Source organism: Anoplolepis gracilipes, chromosome 14 (genome assembly GCF_047496725.1).
Source record: "Anoplolepis gracilipes chromosome 14, ASM4749672v1, whole genome shotgun sequence".
Lineage (NCBI taxonomy): Eukaryota > Metazoa > Arthropoda > Insecta > Hymenoptera > Formicidae > Anoplolepis > Anoplolepis gracilipes.
In genome coordinates, this window is record NC_132983.1 from 9,057,328 (window position 1) to 9,070,690 (window position 13,363).

General features: G+C 31.0%; 1 protein-coding gene across 1 annotated transcript; it reads right to left on the bottom strand.

Moving 5' to 3' along the window:
• Nucleotides 1-10,836: 10,836 nt before the first annotated feature.
• LOC140673340 (uncharacterized) lies at nucleotides 10,837-13,247 on the bottom strand. Its single transcript, XM_072906236.1, has 4 exons — nucleotides 12,896-13,247; nucleotides 12,765-12,815; nucleotides 12,465-12,656; nucleotides 10,837-11,631 (listed from the first exon to the last, which is right to left on the bottom strand). Exons 1-4 carry the CDS (start codon nucleotides 12,930-12,932, stop codon nucleotides 11,474-11,476), a joined length of 438 nt encoding a protein of 145 aa, XP_072762337.1. The 5' UTR covers nucleotides 12,933-13,247; the 3' UTR covers nucleotides 10,837-11,473.
• Between the last annotated feature and the right edge of the window lie 116 nt (nucleotides 13,248-13,363).

Here is a 13,363-nt window from a genome sequence, read left to right on the forward strand (position 1 = left end):
AAGTTCGTACATATAATGAAATGAAACGACTGTGCATTATATCTTTTTATTATAAACCTGGGATTTCTGTTAAACACTATATATCGTGTTTCATGCGATTACCGGAAAAGTCGCAGATTGAGAGTGATGTGGTGCGCACACATCAAAGTAAAGTTTATCAGCAAATCCATGATTTACATGAATCGGTGGATGTCTGAGACCGCTGTATCAATTAATACCGTGTAATTTTTGTCCGTTTTGTACGAAAGAAGACTAATGCATGAAAAATAAAACTATTATTGTGTAAGTGTCGCGATAAGATGCAGTGGAGAGAACGCTCCAACGCCCTAGGTGGCTCTGTGACTTCTGTGGTGCAGTTTTTGCGAAATCATGAAATTGGTTTGCCAAAGACTCATACGAGATCGCTAAAACTGTTTTTCGAGATTCGTGATGATAAAAACTTTTTATGTGATGTGATCAATGAGGATACTAAAGTAGAACTTTTACGATTTGAGGATCCTGTTGTTGCGGAAATGAAGCATCTCCGAAGAGAGAAGCTGCTACAGATGAAAAGAGAAAGAAGGATAGACTTTTTAGAAAAGAGAAGAAAGCGACTTGCCTCTCACACCATTAATACACGCATGTGGTAAACGAAGAAGTTCTGCATGATTTGTGTGTGTATGTATTTATAATTTTTATAAAATTTTAAAGATAATAATGATATTTTTTTTCAAAAGCCGCTGCGGTGCGCTTTCCCTCCCTCCCTTTATTTTAATTTTTATCTTTTCATATTGTATATTTTATATTTTTTATGCTATTCAATTAGAAATATCTCTATGAATGCTGTGTGGAGCGATAGTCTGCGTCAGCTTTTAATTTTTTTATCAGCTGTGAAGAGTAAGCATTCGTACTAACTCTTATGTCATGCTCATCCCCTACCCTATTTTTTTCACCGAGACGTTACCTAGCCTCCGCTGGAGCTGATATAAAGTGTCTGACTGTGGTGCAATTATATTGTGAAGATTTTAAAATGTCACAAGTAGTAGCTTTTATGGAGGCGATGTTTGAGACGGGTTATCGCCGCCTACGGCTTCCGGAGTGGATCAACCATCGCCGGTACCATCGCCGCGTACTTCGAAGAGCGCGAAATTTGGCCCGCGCCCTATTCCAGGCGTTACTGGAGGTCCTGTTTGGAAATGTAAGTAGTTTTTATTATTATTTTTATACGCTTTTTTTTATTTATAATATATTTTTGTTTTTTTATAGATTTTCCAAATATGTGCTAATCCTGTGCCTGGATATATAAGCATAGCGCACATGGAGGAGGTGCGCTGGGTACGGGCCTATCGCAAGGAGTGCGCGGAATGGGAGGACCTGTAGTGCGACGGCCCCCATGCGCGAAAGCTAGACGTTGAGTGCCCGAAAATGTATGCGGACTTTTTCTACCTCCGCAGGCTATTCGGAGAGGAGCCCTATTGTAAGTATCTCTACATAATATGCTCAAGTTTTACATATTTCTTTAAAAATACTAATAAAGATGATCATTATTCTGTTACAGAAGCAGCTGTCGCGTGTTCCCCCTCACCCTCCCGCCCCTTATTTTTAGTTTTTTATCTTTTTTTATATTTTAGTATTTAGTTTTTTTTATATTTTTATATTTTATATTTATATATCTTTTATATTGTAGATTTAGTTTTTTGAATTTTATATTTTATATTTTCATTTTTTATATTTAGTTATATCTTTTTAAACGATTAAAATTATTTTAATAACGCCAAAGAGACAAGAAAGAGAATGAGATAACATCACAAGGAAAATAGATAATTATATTATCTATTTTTATTCAAAATATAATAATGCTTACTTAAAAAAAAGAAATTTTGTTTTCTTTATTATCATCATCATTTGTGTTTTGGCATCTAGTAATTGCACATTTAAAACTCATAATTTTTTTTCTCCTCACTTTTCTAAAAAACAAAACATGTGGCACAAAAGAAAGAAGGTTAGAATTGCATATATGACATATATCTATATCGATGGTATCTGCACATGTGCAGAATAAGTCACGTTAGTACATAAAATGTGAGTACATTTTATATAAGCAAAATATGGGGAGTTAGCTGTCTAGTTATATTAGAAGTCTGTGGAATTTGATCATATATCGAGATATATTTGACAAGTCTCTAATAGTGTTTTCGAGCGAGGCAGTTTTGATCGCTCCGGGAGCGAATTATGACGTCACAAATTTCACCTCAGGTTACTAGAAATAATTCGAAACTTAACCTATGTTCGACCCATAATTTATCAAAAAAAAAGGTTAAAAAATTTATTGGGAAACAACTATAAAAATTAAACTGAGTCCAATAAATAGGTAATTTATAACCAAAAATTAAAATAAATTAAAATATTTAAAAGATTTAATATAAGTTATCAATATATTTGTATTGGAGAAAGAAAATAGTTACATTATATTAATTTTCTTCTTTAATTGCATATACTAAATATATAATAATAATAAAATATTTGTTACAGATTGATTGAATTTATTACAGAATGATTGTCAAAAGAATAATTTATGATAAAAATAATATAATTAAAAATAATGAAAATGACATCTTATGTGAGATTGTAAATGATAAAGGTTAGATTTAGCTAAGAATTGTAAAATATAGTTGTAAAATATATAACATATTGTTCAGTTCAGAATTATAGTATAAATATATTACATAAAAATCTTTTTTTAAGATGTAAGTGAAATAAAATTTATATCTATAACCTATTTGAAATCTATTGATATGATCATGAGTGACTCACCATGCAAATCATCAACATCACGTAAATATATTAATGTTATCTTATTAATTGAGATTTTACTAGTTATCTTTAAAATATAAGTATAAATTTAACATATAATATATTTTTATTATAATATATTTTTTATATAATATAAATTGAAAAAATATACTTTTTTTCATAGGTACAGAAGATATTTTGGAAATATTTGATGTTGATAAGGAAAATCAAGATTCTATGAATTTAACATATAGATTATGGAATGAAAAACAAACAAAATATTTGCTCGATCAGTATCGCATATATTTTCCCCAAATTGGTCCATTTTTTTTCAAAAATAAGACTGCTATGTTTGGCCAAATAAGTAAAGATTTAACTCAACAATTTGGTATAAAAGTTACTGCACAACAATGCCTTAACAGATTTAAAAATGTTAATAAACATAATAAGATTGTATTGAGCAGTAATAAAGTTTCGGGGAATGATCCAACCGAAGTGCCTTATAAAAATGAGTTTGAAGAAATTAATAATATTGATGACAGTCTTCAACCAGAAGTTTTATTTGGTGTTAATCATATAAAAATGAATGAAAAATTAAGCAAGTTTTAGCAAAAAGAATATAAAATCTAATATAAATGATGATGAAAAATCTGAATATGGGAAACCAAAAAAAAATTGAAAACTAATTCATTAGAAGAAGTTCTTCGAGAAATATCTGCAACTGTTGAACAACTGTTGAACAACTCGAGAAATGGAGGACCGATAAACATCCATTCTTCTTGCAATAGACTTTGGCTTAAACCTTCTTCCAAAAGAGCAATAATTTGCGCAACTTCAATTTCATTCAAAAATGACATTGTTATGTATTACGACTTTATCGTAGTGCTTACTGAATGAAACTGGAGTAAGTGTACACAGAGTTGTAGTGCTTTTTAACCTTGACCTTGAGTTGTTGTAGATCATAACAGCGATATTTACAATTATTTACAATGGCGGGGGTAGACATGTACACGGGGCGGTATATACCCGTTGGGCCGTCGGTGTTAGCCCTGACGACGCGGGCTCGGTGGTGGCGTCCTGGAGTCGGACGGCTCGGCGATTCGGTCGGTGGCGTGCGTCCTGGTGGTGGACGTCTTGGCGGTTCGGTCGGAGACGTCCTGAGGGCGGACGACTTGACGGTTCGGTCCGTGGTGTCCTGGCGGCAAACGGCTCGCTCTCTTTCTCTGGTCGCCCGGAGACGGGCGGGTCGGTGGTTGTCGTCCGAAAACGGACGATTTCAATCTCGTGCACGGGGCCGGAAGCCGGGGACGCCCGGTCGGTTCAACGAGAACGCTCGTTGTCCGGAGGATAGGTGCCGGAGGCCGGGGACGCCCGGTCGATTCAACGAGAACGCTCGTCCGGAGGATAAGTGCCCGAGGCCGGGGACGTTCGGTCGGTTCAACGAGAACGCTCGTTGTCCGGAGGATAGGTACTGAAGGCCGGGAACGCCCGGTCGGTTCAACGAGAACGCTCGTTGTCCGGAGGATCGTGGTAGAGGATAGTCGCTGGTGTCTGGAGCCCCGAGAGAACTCTCTCGAGGAAAGATCGGGACAGGACTAGGCTAGCAGAGATGCCAGATTGCCCACGCCAGCAACCGTATCTGCTGCGTGCGCATGCGCGTGCGACCGTAGGAGAGCAAAAACACACACAAGCGCCGTACCGCGTACGTGTGAGCTCGGTGCTCGGCTAGCTTCGGCTGGCTAATAGAAAAGGATGGATAGATTATTTTCTGTCTCCTTTCCACCAAGCTGGCAAAGAGCGATGCTTCTCGCTTCTCGATTCTCGCTTCTCGATTCTTGATACGCGTGAAAACATTAAATGTTTTTTTTTACTTTTTGTTATATTATGAATTATATGTTTATTATTATATTTATTATTATATATTATTATATATATTACATATGTATATATATATATCATACATATTAATTTATTTATTATGATTTTAATATGTATATTTATTAAAAATTTTTATATTACACACGTAGAAAAATGTATATTTCAAATTGATGACTTGAAAGAATAAAGAATATCCATGTGAAAACAACCAAAAAAAAAAATATAATTAATCAAGTAAAAAAGCTCTCTTTAATTAAGAGGGAAATGATGTCAACGCCATACAATAGTTAAAGTCTATATATGATAAATAACTAGTATCAAGGCTCTCTGTGTAAATAAAATTAAAAAACAATAAAGACAGTAGAGAGCAAATAACGTATAAACGGAATTAGGTGGCAATTGAGAATAATTAGAACACTGTAGATATAATAGAATATTTTATGTAGTGACCAAATTAGTTTATTAAATAAATAAAATATAAAATATAAATAAAATTATATATAATTTAAAAATATAAATAAATAAAATATAAAATATAAATAAAATATAAAATATAAATAAAATATAAAATATAAATAAAATTATATATAATTTAAAAATATAAATAAATAAAATCTAAAATATAAATATAATTATATATAATTTAAAAATATAAATAAATAAAATATAAAATATAAATAAAATATAAAATATAAATAAAATTATATATAATTTAAAATAATAAATAAATAAAATATAAAATATAAATAAAATTATATATAATTTAAAAATATAAATAAATAAAATATAAAATATAAATAAAATTATATATAATTTAAAAATATAAATATATAATAAATAAATAAGAAATTATTATTACAAAGCATTTAGTCTCTTTTCAACATTATTACTGCGTTGTAGATGAAGAACTGGCAGCTTCATCTGCAGCGTATAAAGTTAAACTACTTTTTTCTTTTTTAGGACAAGCTGCATATAATTTATCAGATGACATACGAGATAAATGCTGTTCAGTTACTGTCATGCTTACAGCTGTTTCGCCTCTCGTTTTCATTCCTGATTTTACTACGCAAATGACATTAACACTAGTCGAAGATAGTTTGTTTCGTTTTTTGGTTTTTAAATCAGTTAAAATCGAAAACATTCTCTCCGGGTCTGCATTTGAATTAGGAAGTGCTCGAACAGCGTTCAGAAGACTTCTCAAATTGGGATATTTGTAAATATTATTTGACTGACGCTGTAAGATTGCTTTCCACATATCATCAAATTTTAATTTAGATATATTTGTTTTTTCTTCCATAGTTAAATCTGTTGACAATGCAAGCCACTCTTTTTTTAAGGATTCTTCATCGAAATCACCAAGACTTATTGCAATAAAAGAAATATATTGGAATGATGATTCTCTATTACTATTAAATAAAGTTATAGATGAGTCAAAAACTAGTAATTTTGTCAAAAAGTTATGTTTAATGGGCAATCTTTTACGTATTTTTTGTGCAGCAGTTATATAAAATTGTAAACAATTCTGTCGAATGGTTATAATTGTATCTATATGACCTTCTATCATTAAATTATTAAAATATTCTTGACATTCTGACCCAACAAAAATTTCATTTATATCCTTCTGAATTTCTTTTTGCAAAAAATCGATACTTGTGGCTATATCTTTTATATATTCTTTTTTAACAAAGTTTTGGCAAACTTGGGAGAGAAAATTAGCTGATTTTAACGGTAGTAAATGGATTCTAGTTTTTGTTAACTGAAAAAATACGTTGAATACATTAAAGAAATTTAAAATATATTTAAGAAAAAAAGAAAATAAGCTTTCATTTCTACATTATCCATCATAGACAATAGATATTCTCCAGATTTTTGTTTTATCGCTCACAACCATTTCTTGCAAAAAATTTTTAATTGTATTCCATGATTCAAGAAGTCTTTCGACACATGTGTGATGAGACAACCAGCGCGTTTCACTTAATTTTAAAATTTTGTGATAACTTTCTTGAAAGCAATCGCAAAATTCATGAAAAATTGCCGAACGTTTTGGACTGCTATTAATATAATATGCTATTTTTTTTAAAAACTCGTCACAAAATGACGGTATTTTTGCACATGCGGCGTGTGCAACTAACGCGGCTGAATGGCAAGGACATGGAAATATTAATACATGTTTGCACATCTCTTCTAACTTAGTTTTAAACGATAAATGTTTCCTTGTCATTACTGATGCATTGTCGCATGACAGGGCAACAATATTTCCAAAAGGAATCTGTAATTTCCACATTTCAGTTTTAAATGCGTGGAATAACTTTTCAGCACTACTGTCTCTTGCATCAATATTTATTAATTTGATTAGTTGTGAGCGAATTTCTAATGTCTCAGGATCAATGTATCTAACGAAAAATGTCATCCATTTTTCATTGCAGATATCTGACGTTTCGTCAACAAAAACAGAGAATTTTGTCATTTGAAGCTTATTAGCAACATTTTCAATTTCAACGGGGCACAAAACATTGGAAATTATATTTTTACATTTAGTTCGACCCATAGTCATTTTTTTTAATACATTAGTCTTGTCCTATATGTTGAAAAAAGTTCAAAATTTCTTGTGCAGTTTGATAAGGTATATTTTTTTCTGCAATTAAAGCGGCATATTTTACTTCCGCTGATTTTTTACGTTCATCAAACGGCACAAGTGGATCATCTATTATCATGTTTAAATCTTTGTCTGTGTTTCTTGTTTCTGTTTCATTTTTTTTAGACATTTTTATATGTGATTCGGATTCTGCGTGACGATAAATGTGTGATAAATCACCAAACATAAATTTATTACAAAATGAGCAGAAAAATGAATTTATGTCATGTGATACTTCACGTAACCATGGTTTAAATAATTCAATTTCCAGCCATTGTGGTTGAAATTTATATTTTTTAGATATATTTTTCTTTGAACTCTCATCATCATTATTTAATAAAGATAAATTATTTTTGTGACACGCAGAATCCGCATGTCTTAAAACATATGTTGCAGGAAATATTTTTATTACATATGGTGCAATGATATAAGCTATCATTAGAAGATACTTTAGATATCCAAGATTTAATTCTATCATCATTAAGCCAAGCTTCGCTTAAATTTTTTTCTTAATTGATCAGACATTTTTGTAGAACAAAAAACAGAAACAAAGAATTTAAGAAAAATGAATAAAAGAATGGAAATATACAAATTTAAAACAATCGGGACTTACAAACTGGATTGTTTATAATCTGGATTACTTCTCTCTCTCTCTCTCTCTCTCTCTCTCTCTCTCTCTCTCTCCCCCTCTATCTTTATTAAGGTTTATTAAGATATTTATATACACGACGATTCCGTGGAGTATCCGTGAACGATTCCGTGGATTCCGTGAACGACGAAATTAAAAGAATGCAAGTTTCTTTTCGTGTTTTTTGTATACGTAATGTCACACACTATCTGTACTAAAGCTTTCGATCAAGTGCCAGGAAACGGTCGCGCGAGGGGGATTTTATAGCAACAAAGCTTTGAGAAGATTATCGAATTTTCTCAGCTCTTATTTTATTATTGTTATTATTGTTATTTTTAAATTCAAAGTCATTCTTTGTTACAGTAGCTTGTTATTTGTTGTTGTTTGTCACCCCTCGGGCGATCGTTTTTTGAAAAGACAGTTTGATTTTCGAGCGTTTTCATGCGCGCCGTGCGGCATGATCAATACGGCATTATCAAAATAGTAAGAGATCATTGCATTATATATTCGTCAATTGCGCTGGTTCGATACATTTTGTTTTCCGACAATCGATACATTTATATATATAAGGTAAAATGTTATCGTACGATATAGATAATTATAATATATTAGATTGCGCAACGCTATATATATTTCTTTTTTTTTCGATCTATATATATTTCTTATATTTATTATGTATTCTTATTATTATTATGTATATAATTGAAGAAACATTAACATCATTTGTTATATATTTATTATATATTTATATTTTATTTATTTATATTTTGAAATTATAGTTTTAACGAATTTATATTGCAACCGATATTGTACTTATTAGTTATATTTATTAATGTACGCTGAAGAAAACTCAAAATGAGCTCGAAACGTTCGTTCGATTTTGTTTTTTAAATTATACTAATTTACAACACATGCGTAGATTTCGTTTATTGTTAATAAACTAATTTGGTCACTACATAAAATATTCTATTATATCTACAGTGTTCTAATTATTCTCAATTGCCACCTAATTCCGTTTATACGTTATTTGCTCTCTACTGTCTTTATTGTTTTTTAATTTTATTTACACAGAGAGCCTTGATACTAGTTATTTATCATATATAGACTTTAACTACTGTATGGCGTTGACATCATTTCCCTCTTAATTAAAGAGAGCTTTTTTACTTGATTAATTATATATTTTTTTTTGGTTGTTTCCACATGGATATTCTTTATTCTTTCAAATCATCAATTTGAAATATACATTTTTCTACGTGTGTAATATAAAAATTTTTAATAAATATACATATTAAAATCATAATAAATAAATTAATATGTATGATATATATATACATATGTAATATATATAATAATAAATATAATAATAAACATATAATTCATAATATAACAAAAAGTAAAAAAAAACATTTAATGTTTTCACGCGTATCAAGAATCGAGAAGCGAGAAGCATCGCTCGTTGCCAGCTTGGTGGGAAGGAGACAGAAAATAATCTATCCATCCTTTTCTATTAGCCAGCCGAAGCTAGCCGAGCACCGAGCTCACACGTACGCGGTACGGCGCTTGTGTGTGTTTCCCTCTCCTACAGTCGCACGCAGCAGATACGGTTGCTAGCGTGGGCAACCTGGCATCTCTGGGACTAGGTGCCTGCTTTTCGGCCGAGCCGGCTTATATACCCGGCGGCTGGCCTCCCACTCTCGGTTACGAGTAGAGTAAAGAGGCGGTCGAGTGAGGAGATCGGGAGCCCCAACGTCGTAACGTTTGGTGGCGCCGAAAGGCGCCGATTATTTTGCAGGAGCGACTGTTCGGCCCCTGGTGACTTTGTTACAATATAGATGGTTATATTGTAAAAAAATTAAATATTATAGATTGTTATAATTACATCCAAAGTTTGACATGCAATCGTGAGCATAGTTATGCGCATTGCGAACCTTTTGCAGAATTTGTGGAATTCAGCACAAAAAAGAATGGTTTGATTCGTCCATCAAATAGTGTTCTTAAAATTTTAATGGAAACCGAAAGGCAAATACAAATTTAGACCGCAAGATTAACAGATTTGCAAATAAAACACTTAGATTTAAAAATATTAAATAAAGTCAGACGTAAATTAGTATTAGAAAATACCATATTTCCTGATCTTAGATGTGACGACGCACTTTTGGAAATTTCCCATAAAGTATAATTAATTACAGCAATAGCAATTAAGTATATTACAATTAGATTAAAAAGTTATAGCAAAATTTTATGTACAAAATATTTTACAAGCAAACCGCAAACGCCACCGTCTCACAAAACAAATCCTTTTTTCAAATGAATAAAATAATAACTTAAAATTGTAACAAATTTGTATTGTTTTATACAACCTTAAAAAGCTATTCTTTCCTATGTACATCTGTCAAAGTTTTAAGTAATAAATAATAAATTAATGTATTATATAATTTAATATAGATTGTCCATAATTAATTTTATTAAAAATTAGAAATTATTAACACTATAATTAATAACCAATTATTGATTAATAAAATTACCATTTATTCGTTTTTTATTGTTAGCCAGCAATATTTATATAATTCATATATTCACTTATTTGTTATTTATTAATTTTAAAAAATATCTGTAGTACAAAACTAAACATTATATTAATATTTGTTATTTTTAAATAAAATTATATTTGTGATTTTGTATGCAAAAAATGCGATATTAATATCATTAATTTTTATATTTATCTTTTCTACAATTTACATTAAATTTATCTTTTCTACAATTTACATTAAATTATTATAATTGTTTGCAAGATTTGAAATTTACTCTCATATATCTATGATCAATACATACATATACATATTTCTTATTTACTCGAGTATGTAGAGAACCTTTTGCGCAAGCGTATTCTTTATTCTGCGCATGTGCGAAAAGTTGTACAAACTTTTTGGTAATCGTGAAAAAGGTTAGTTAGCAATCTAATGTATTATATAGATGTCTATAGTACAGCTAGAGAATTAAGGGTCTACCGGACCAGCTCCGTAAAGTTAGCCGAACCATTTTGATTTTTTTATAATTAAAGTTAACTAATCATTTGGTAATCGTTTGGTGATGATTGGTAGTCCAATTAAAACGTTTGGTGGTTTATCGTTTTTTTTTTTGTAAATTAAATAATTAAAATTTCGAAGTAAAGTTAGCCGAACATTTTTATTTTTCGTCCAATCGAGTTAAACAAGAGCTTATTTGATGCAGAATCGTTAGGTGGTCACGAATAATTTTTTTACAACGTTTGATGGTCCATAGTTTATCCGAAAAATGAAAAAAATTATGTGGTGTAAAATGACGGCAATGATTGTAAAATTAGCCGGACCAATATATTATTTATTAAGCAATTTTGTTCAAATTGGTCCTACATGATAGAAAATCGTTTAGTGGTAATTGGTAGTCCAATTAAAACGTGGTTAATTATTAGATTATCACGATCTTAAATTCTTTTAAGGCTGATTCACACTTTGGCAGAAAAGCAAGTAAATATGAAGATGAGCGGTTCTCCTCACCGATTTTATTGAAAAAAAATTTTTTTAGTAATAGTTTCCCTTTAATCCAAATATACGTCGAACTGTTGTTGGGCAATTGCCGAAATCTGCAGCAACACTCAAGGTCTTCTTTCCTTTCTCCAGCCTTTCGATGATTTTTAGTTTGTTGGCAAGGGATATCAATTTGTATTTCTTCTTCTTACCTAAAATTTGATAACACTAATTTTTTAAATTTTATTCAATAATCAATGCTTTTTTCTTTAAAAACTGATTAAAGAATTTCTTCATTTCTATTTGGTAATTTTAATATATTTCAGTATGAAATATATTAGAAATTAAATATAAAAATAAAAATTAATATCACATATAAAAGTACATATATGATTTAAGGCTCCTGAGTACTCGCCGCGGAACTTCGACGGTGGCGACATATAGTTCTGTCTCTTTCTTTCTTTTGGGAAATATGTCAGAAGCGAGAAATGACAGCCCAATTTATGTTGCAACCTACGTCGTAATTATTTGCTTTTTGCTAGTGTTGTGATGTGCAACGTATTTATGAAACTTGTGAAAATGGACGGCTGCCAACTGTGTAAGGAATAAACTGTGTAAAGTAACATTTTCCTCTCCTTTCGACAGCTGTCAAATCGCGTGTTTTTCCGCATTTCAAGGGTTCATTTCGGACTCAATTTACAGTTATTTATCAATTGTCAGGAGAAAGGATTACCAGCCGTCCATTTTTACAAGTGTTCTGAAGAGATTGGTAGTATTATTTCGTTGAAATATGTTTTTATTTATATGTCAGTCGCAACATAAATTAGGGTGTCATTTCTCGTTATTTCTCGCTTATGACGTCACGATTTTAATATGGCCGCGGTGACTACTCAGGAGCCTTAAGAACTCATTTTTTGAGAGAAAAAAAAGTTAATTTTAATTTTAAATCAGAAGTTTTAAAATCCAAAATATTGTAATTTACTTTAATTTCAAAATACAAACAAATAAAAAATACAAGCAAGTAAAAATTATTTTAAAAATTTACCGATTACTCTGTTAATCTGAGGACTACAGTTAGACTTTTTTTTTGTTTCAAGAACAATCAAATCGTTTTCAATAGACTTGGTTGACGTTGATTCGCATCTAACATGAAGTTCCTGGTCTTCCCCCGGATGATCAACACATGGTTCATCTATCTCATCCAAAATCATTTCACTCTGCGAAATGGACTGGATATCTAAAATAAAGAAAAATCAAAATAATCAGTCTACGAATATGCATTTTACGAAATCAAATTGTACCATAATTAAACGAATCACACATATCTGATAAAATGGTTACGTACCACTAGCAGATTGAAAGTCTTTCAGAATTCTCTTAGAAGTTGACGGAATATCTATGAAAATATGTATATACAATAAAGGAAAATATGGCGAGTTGCAGATGAGGTTATCTTATGATTTTTTTTGTACATACCTTCGACTTTTTGTTGCTCTATTGTATGTGCATACATATTCCATCAATAGTATAATAATATTAATCAGTATAATATGTAATTCCATCAATGGTTTATATAGTATTACATATTTATTTCGCACAAAATCACAAAACGTATATGTATATATCATGTTACGCGCTTCGCACGATTCGGAAATGTTTGGAACCCGAATCTTTCCAAATAGACTGCAAAATGGGGATAAAGAATCGCCCCGCTTTTTGTCATAGGATCAAAGGTTTTCTGGGCCCAAAATGTCGTAGGATAAGAGGTCCGACTGTATAAAAAATCAAAGTGGTTCGGCTAACTGTACGGAGGTTACTAAGTCTATGCATAAAATACATGGGAGCCAAAATGGCGAAAAATGTAGATAGTGCATGTCGTAGTGTAGGCATTTGTACTTTAAGGCCGGTATTCATAATCCGTTCTTATATTCAAGCTCGTCTTAA

Bases quoted from the DNA above. Each gene is read 5' to 3' on its own strand.
- LOC140673340 (XM_072906236.1), bottom strand. From the start codon at position 12,932: ATGTATGCACATACAATAGAGCAACAAAAAGTCGAAG. The intron at 12,816-12,895 runs GTATGTACAAAA...ATATTTTCATAG, and splicing joins AGAGCAACAAAAAGTCGAAG to ATATTCCGTCAACTTCTAAG. The intron at 12,657-12,764 runs GTACGTAACCAT...TCTTTATTTTAG, and splicing joins AGACTTTCAATCTGCTAGTG to ATATCCAGTCCATTTCGCAG.